Source organism: Trypanosoma grayi (genome assembly GCF_000691245.1).
Source record: "Trypanosoma grayi strain ANR4 Tgr_907_V1, whole genome shotgun sequence".
Lineage (NCBI taxonomy): Eukaryota > Euglenozoa > Kinetoplastea > Trypanosomatida > Trypanosomatidae > Trypanosoma > Trypanosoma grayi.
Genome location: NW_008826526.1, coordinates 1 through 6,841, shown reverse-complemented (window position 1 = coordinate 6,841; position 6,841 = coordinate 1). Strand labels below are relative to the sequence as shown.

Sequence of the window (6,841 nt, the reverse complement as noted above, 5' to 3'; positions counted from 1 at the left end):
ACGTCTTACCACACAGCCACACAGACAAACAGCAGCAGCAGCATCAGCGGCGCACGCACCCACGCAGGATTGGTGCTGCCGTCCGTCATTCCAATGTCATATTTACCTGCGGGCCCATCGCTTTTGTCAACAGTGAGCGACTCATCGGTGGTCTCCTGATTTTTATCCGCACCGCTCTGTGTGTGGGGAGGAGCCGCAGTGGCCCTGGTGGGCGGCACAACAGATGAAGGCATCTTCTTTTCATTCACAGAGTGTGGCCCAGATGCGTGATGCGAACTCGAGACCCCCGTTGGAGTCTCTTTCGCTTTATCAGTCAATACCTTCAACTCTTCCCTTGCTTTTTGGAGCGATGCATCAATAACTTCTTTGGCTTCCTCAATCAAATCCTTTGCTTCTTTAGCGGCGCCCAATGCTCTTTCTGCAAGGGCAGACACCTGTTTGGTATCTTCGAGTGCACCATCAATAATCTGCGCGGCTTTTTGTGCTCTCGTTGCTGTCAAGTCAGCTTTCGTCTTTGCTTCTGTAGCGCTTGCTGTCATTTTTGCTACAAGTTTCTTTACGTCATTGGTTATATCTGCGTCGTTCTTGTGAACCTCAGACGACTTTAAGTTTTCCACCTCCGTAACTTCGGCTTTGGTTCCTTTGGCACTCTTTGCCGCCAAATCCGCGTTTGTCTTCGCGGCCGTGATCTCGGCCAGTGCCTGTCGAATCTTCTTCACTGCTGAAGAATCACTCGAAGCGCCATCCGCTGTTTTCTTGTCAGCCTCCTTAGCCTTCCCAGCAACCGCTGAGAGTTTCTGCACGTCTTCGCCATTCATTACATTTGTCGCTTTTACTTCCTTCGCTACGCCCTTGGCGCTCTGCACTGCGGCCGCCGACAGTTTCTGTGCTTCCTCTGCCTTTGCCAGTGCTTCCTTCGCATTTTCCTCGGCCTCCCTGAGTAGCACTTCAGCACTCGTAGCATTATCCGCAGCCATGTTGGCCTTATCCGCCGCAGTTTGAACACTCTTCGCAAGAGTCGGGAGATTTTTCTCGGCCAATAACTTTTCCTTTGTGGTAAGAGCCTCCAATTCCGGTATCTTCTTCAGCACGCCCTGTTCACTGTCAATACTTTTCACTGCCTCGTTTGCCATACTCTCTGCAGCCTTAGCGTGCTCCTTTGCTTTACCAGCCTTCTCAAGCAAAGTCGCGGCCCTATTCGCTGCTTCCCCAGCTTTGGCAGAAGCCTGAGCAGCACTTTCTAACGCATTCCCGAGTTTTGACGCAGCGTCAGTGCACGCGTCCACCTTCGTCTGCGCCGCCGCCCTCTCAGTACCAGCAGCAGCAGACTCAGCCGCCGCACACAACGAGGCGCAGAGAAGGGCACAGAGCAGCAGGTACGGCACGCATCGCCCCAACATCATCAGCAAAACTCAGCAGATTCCCTTCGAGTCTTCGCAGCACATAGGAGGCGAAAATTGAGAAAAAACAATATGTCGCCGACGCACAACGCAATGGAGAGAAATACAGCAGACTCAAAGAAACGCCCCGAGTAAGAGACACCGCATAAGAAAACAAAGATTCCGCTGGCAGAAATAAGCCCACAGCCATGCTGAAGCAATCCTCTACCACGCGGGGCCACGCAGCAGTGGAAGTATACAGACGGGCAAACAAGGCACCAATTTTAAGCTCCTTTCCGTCTCTCACGGCAGTGCGTGTGCAACGTTCGTGACAGGGGTGAGGGATGCAGTGCATAGCTCAAGCTGCAGCCGCCAGGAGAAAAACAACAAATTAGTTAGGAGCCCCCGCAGTTGCGTGCAGAGCAAAGCCCAAAGACAAGGAAAAAAAAAAAAAACGAAAGCCCACCTTTTCCAATGCCACAGCACACAGTGAATATACCGTTGACACTTGACTTATCAGCGCCACGCCCAGTACGGCGCAACAGTGCAACGTAAGCAAATGAGTCTTATCGTGTAGAAATCACACTTTTAAAGAACCAGCACAATCGCATTCACCTCATACGCCTGAATAAACGCAAGCACAACCACACACAGAGACATCTTACCACGCAGTCGTCAAGCCAAGAGATTCCACCATCAACAGAAGCAGCAGAAGCGGTGCACACACCCAGAGAGGGCTACCGCTGCTGTCCGCATTGCCACTGTCTTGCAGTCCACTCGTCCCGGGGCCTTTCACGAAAGTCTCCATCCCTGCGGTCATGTCCTTACTCGGAGAGAGAGGTGCTTCCACATGGTTTGCTGGCGCATCCGCCTTCGGGGCTGCCGCTTTGGGTTGCGAAGGCTCAACACCACCAGCAGCAGCGGAAGCAGGAGGAATAGGGCTGTGCGCAGTTCCCTTCGGCACCTCCTCCACCTCTGCCGGCACCTTCGCCAACTTCGTCTGAGACTGCGTCGGCAAAGCCTCCGCTGCGGCCTTCGCTTCCATGGCTTGATTCATTGCAGCCAGAGCATACTTCGCTGCCGATTCTGCGAGAGTTGCGACATCCGTAGCATCACTCACAACATCCTCAGTGATCTTTGCTGCAGCCTTCGCCTCCACCACGACTTGGTCCGCCTTCTTTTTTGTGTTCTCAGCGTCTGTCAGTGCCGCACTGGCACTCCTCTCAAGATCCACATGTTTGACACTGGTCCCATGGGATGAAGTTACAAGCGCAGCTTTTTTATTTAACTCCTGAGCGCTTTCCTCCAACTTCTTAGCGCCCTGCTCTGTCTCACTGGCAAGTCTTCCTGCAGCCCGGCTGTTTTTCATTGCCTCTTCACATTTCTTCACTGCCTCATCGGCCAGTTTCGCCGCCTTCTGGGCATTCTCAGCAGCACTCTCCGCACTTGCCGCAGCCTTATTGGCAGCCGCTGCCGCCTCCGGCACTGCTGCCGCCTCCTTGGCTTTTTGTGCTGCTGCTGCTGCGGACATTTTACTCGCCTCAGCAGCCGCAGCGGCCGCCCTCTTGGCACTCTCCGATGCTTTCAGAGACAGTCTGACAATCTTTTCCACAAATGACACCGCCTGATTGGCTTTCTCTGCCACAATCTGGTAATGCCTTACTGCCTCCTGGGCGCTTCTCTCCGCCAGACGCACGTCTTCCTTTTTTGAAGCTATCGTGTGTGCCTCCTTCACCTTCCCCAGCGCCATCTCTGCATACTTCGCGGCTTCCTCCGCGTTCTTCACTGCGGGCGACGCTTCCAGCACCGCATCCCCAGCGGCATCTCTTGCCTGCAGTGCCTCTGAAGCCGCCGTCTGGGCCGCACTCACGGCGCCTTCCGCTTCCCGCGCCGCATCCGCCGTCTTCGCTGCCGATGGAGGCTCCACGGACTCCACACCTGCCGCAGCAGCCGTCACGCAGAGGGGCGTGTTGCACCAGCAAAGCACGAGGACCCACACGCAAAGCACCACACGGCGCAGCGTCATGCTTGATACAACCCCTGGTTGCTGTGGCCTGCAGAGCAGAGGAAGAGAGAGGGACACAGAGCAGTCGCACCCACTCCAAGCGGAGGAGGGCAGCAGCACAGCGCAGGGGAAGCCAGTGGATACGCGAAGCACGTAGAGAAAAAGAATTACCGGCGGGATAAGCACACAGCCCAAAGGACAGTTAGTACCCCATAAAATAACAACAAACACAAACTAGAAAAGAAAAAGCCCAGTTAGATATCTCTCTATTTATTTGTGCGTGAGTCACACTGAACACAACGCCGCTGTCCGTATTCGCCCATGTGTGGTGTATGCCCCCTGCCCGGTGGAGGGAAATGTGTGGCCCACACCGAAGTGGGAGTCAGCCACCGGAGCACACAGCCAGCGGGAGAGGCGGAGCCCCGAGCGAAACACAACTCCCAAGCAAAGGAAAAAAAGACAAAAAGAACTTCCACCAACGACATCGAGCACAATGAGTGTCGTCAGGGTTTACTTATTGGCGACTGGCCACATGAAGCAAGCAGTGAAACTACAACACATGAATCTTTATAAATTGAGAGCAGAGTCCTCAGCACCCAGCTCAATTACGGAGGGATCATCATCATTCTCTGCGCACACACAGACACAGAGAGAGACACGTCTTACCAGAGAGACACACAGACCGGAAGCAGCAGCAGTGGTGCATACACCAACGCAGGGTTGCTGCTGCCATCAGTATTGCTGGCGAGAGCGGGCGTAGCATCAGCATCAGCCCCAGGAACGGTGGTGGCCTCTGTTGCTGAGGGACGTGAGCCATCCTTCTTCCCAGGAGCCACTGCGGCACCGCCCTCGGATTGTGGCGGAAGACTGTGCTCGTCCCTCATCACTGAACCCTGTTCCTGCTGCTCCTCTTTAGTCTCAGGCGCGCCCGACTTTCCCGCTTGTTCCTGAAGTTGTTTCAACTCCTGCCTTGCTTCCTTCAGCACGGCCTCAGCTCTTGACCCCGCAGACACACTTTTATCAACACCAGTTGCAGCTGTCCGCAGTTGGCCCTCAATGGAGGCCAATGTGACATCGGCACTCTCTGCTGCTTTGTTACCGAATGTTTGTACATCTCTGAACACCGACACAGCAATGTAAAATGCTTCACGGGCTGGTTGTGCCTTTCGATACGCACCAATCAACGTTTTTACCCATTCAGCCGTAATTTCGTTTTTATCAAGCTTTTCGGCCACGCTGTGAGCTTCCCGCGCTGCTGTATCTGTTTCGTTCACTGACCGCCCAACCGCCAGCGATGCATTGTATGCCCTCTCCACTTGAACAAAGCAATTGTAAGCCACGTCCTTTGCCGCCGTCGCTCCTGCCTTTGCAGCCTCCACTGCTTTCTTGACGTGCTGATCCGCATCTGTTGCATTCGCCTCCGCCCAACGAAACATTTGCAGCGCCTCTTCTGCTTTGAACACTGCGTCCTTGGCCTTCTGCAGTGGGCCCTCAGCCTCCAATTTTATTTTTGCGGCACTCTGCAACAGTTTAGTGGATTCTTCTTTTGCCTTCTGCACCTCCTTTACCTCCTGTGCTTTTGTCTTTAGCTTGACTGTCGTGTCACTTACACCTGTAGGCTGCGCTCCCGAAGACGACGGATTGGGCAGCAACAGTACGGCCGCAGCATTTGTAACAATTGTAGCTGTATTCAAAGATTTTCTCGCTACACTGTTTTCAGCATCAGCATTCAACTGAACCTCCTTCGCTACCTCCTTCACTGCCTGCTTTACTGCCTCCTCCACTGCCTGCATGGCCCCTTCTGCTGCCTCTTTCGCCATCTGCAGTGCAGCCTGAGCACCTCTGGCGGCCAACTCACCTCTCTTCGCTCTCTCCAGCGCACTCTCCTCCTCCTTCATGTCCGCCTCCTTCTAAGACATCCCCCCTCCCACACCTTCTTTTGTGAGTGGCTGCACAGAGGGGGCATCATCAGAGTTCGCAGCCACGCACAAGGCCGTGCAGCAAAGAGCAGCGGCCAACACACACACAACGCGGCGCACTGTCGCCATAATTCAATATCGCTTGAGCAGCTGGGGTCTGCAGGGAAGAGAAAAGAGACACGATGCACAGCAGGCAGCCCCAACACACACGCACACATCACTGCCACACAGGTCAGCACCCACAGTCAGGAGAAGAACCCCAACCGTCGCACTGTGGCACATCATGGCATAAAATTACTTTCCAGCAGAAGAAGCGTGTAATGGGCACCACACCGGAGTGCACCAAGCAAATCTCAAATAACAAAAAACAAACGATAAGCCTTCCACGGCTGTACTGAGTACGTTCAGTATCATCGAGAGTACAATTGGATTTGCTCCGGTCCCAGAGCATGAAACCAAGAAAAAGAAACACAACAACTAGAATCTAGTCCAAAAAACACCACGCAATGATACGTACACCATTGCTGACCCGTGAATACACACGCCACAGAGACACGGATAGATGAGTCACTGCTTCCACTCCCGCTATGACTTGGAGTGGGCGGTGGTGCTACAGCGATCCCAAGGATCCTAATATCTGCTTGAGGTCGCATCATCAGAGAGTGAGTCCTTATGAGGCACAGACGTTCAATTCCTGGCATCATGTATTTGGTACTAAGTAGCGCCTTCACTAAAATGGAATTTCGCCCGTAGTGCATCTTCAATTGAAGGGGGGAGGGGCATCAGAGGGAGGTTGTTGAGGAGTACTGCAACCCACACCACAGTCGTTGTGTACACCTCCACCCTGGGGGTAATCGAAGGAGGGGCCGCGGCTCCCGTCTGTTTGTCGGCAACGTCTTCTTCACACATTCAAGCAGTCCCGAGAGCCTAATCAACACCCCACCTGTCTTTTCCCTCAGCCTCAGGGAGTTACGCACCAGGGTAGCGTGGCAACGGAGCTAGAGCAGCGGAATCATCCTTCATGAATCATTCATCCCGGCGCATGTGAATTCCCTCATCGTAGGTGGGAGACGCTTTGGGTGTACTTGACGACAACCACTCTTCGCCACGGAGGCACACTGACCGCATCTGTTGTAACTCCACCGTGAAACGGCATTGCACCGTCGCTTCAAAGAGCAGTACCGGTGAGCGAGACTTCACCCACCCTCACTCTGCGCCACAGAGATGCGCCGTACACCACTGTGGGTTATTTCACCAGCAGTGCGAATACGAGCACCACCACCAGGAACCGCCTTCGGCCTGCAAAGCCTGAAGACAACTCAGCGCTTCGCATCCCAGTCGTCTCCCAGCGCAGAGCTATCGGCGTGAATGCGCAACCAAACGCCGTCGTAGAAGGCCCTTAGCGCCAGCCACTACATAAAGACAACATTTCACCGGATCCTGGCGACAACTTCTATGCATCGCAGCCATTCAGGGAACCCTCTGATTGCTCAGCAGCCGTCACGCACCCACACGCGCAGCACAACGAGAGGGCCAGC

At 54.2% G+C, this 6,841-nt stretch overlaps 4 protein-coding genes across 4 annotated transcripts; all 4 read right to left on the bottom strand.

The window, feature by feature from the left end:
* Window positions 1-5: 5 nt before the first annotated feature.
* On the bottom strand, window positions 6-1,403 carry DQ04_09071030 (hypothetical protein; the record flags this gene model as incomplete). Its single annotated transcript, XM_009315805.1, has 1 exon — window positions 6-1,403. The coding sequence occupies one exon, from the start codon at window positions 1,401-1,403 to the stop codon at window positions 6-8; it is 1,398 nt and encodes a 465-aa protein (XP_009314080.1).
* A 637-nt stretch (window positions 1,404-2,040) lies between these two features.
* On the bottom strand, window positions 2,041-3,405 carry DQ04_09071020 (hypothetical protein; the record flags this gene model as incomplete). Its single annotated transcript, XM_009315804.1, has 1 exon — window positions 2,041-3,405. The coding sequence occupies one exon, from the start codon at window positions 3,403-3,405 to the stop codon at window positions 2,041-2,043; it is 1,365 nt and encodes a 454-aa protein (XP_009314079.1).
* Window positions 3,406-4,046: 641 nt separating this feature from the next.
* DQ04_09071010 (hypothetical protein) lies at window positions 4,047-5,282 on the bottom strand (the record flags this gene model as incomplete). Its single annotated transcript, XM_009315803.1, has 1 exon — window positions 4,047-5,282. The coding sequence occupies one exon, from the start codon at window positions 5,280-5,282 to the stop codon at window positions 4,047-4,049; it is 1,236 nt and encodes a 411-aa protein (XP_009314078.1).
* A 431-nt stretch (window positions 5,283-5,713) lies between these two features.
* Window positions 5,714-6,061, bottom strand: DQ04_09071000 (hypothetical protein; the record flags this gene model as incomplete). Its single annotated transcript, XM_009315802.1, has 1 exon — window positions 5,714-6,061. The coding sequence occupies one exon, from the start codon at window positions 6,059-6,061 to the stop codon at window positions 5,714-5,716; it is 348 nt and encodes a 115-aa protein (XP_009314077.1).
* Between the last annotated feature and the right edge of the window lie 780 nt (window positions 6,062-6,841).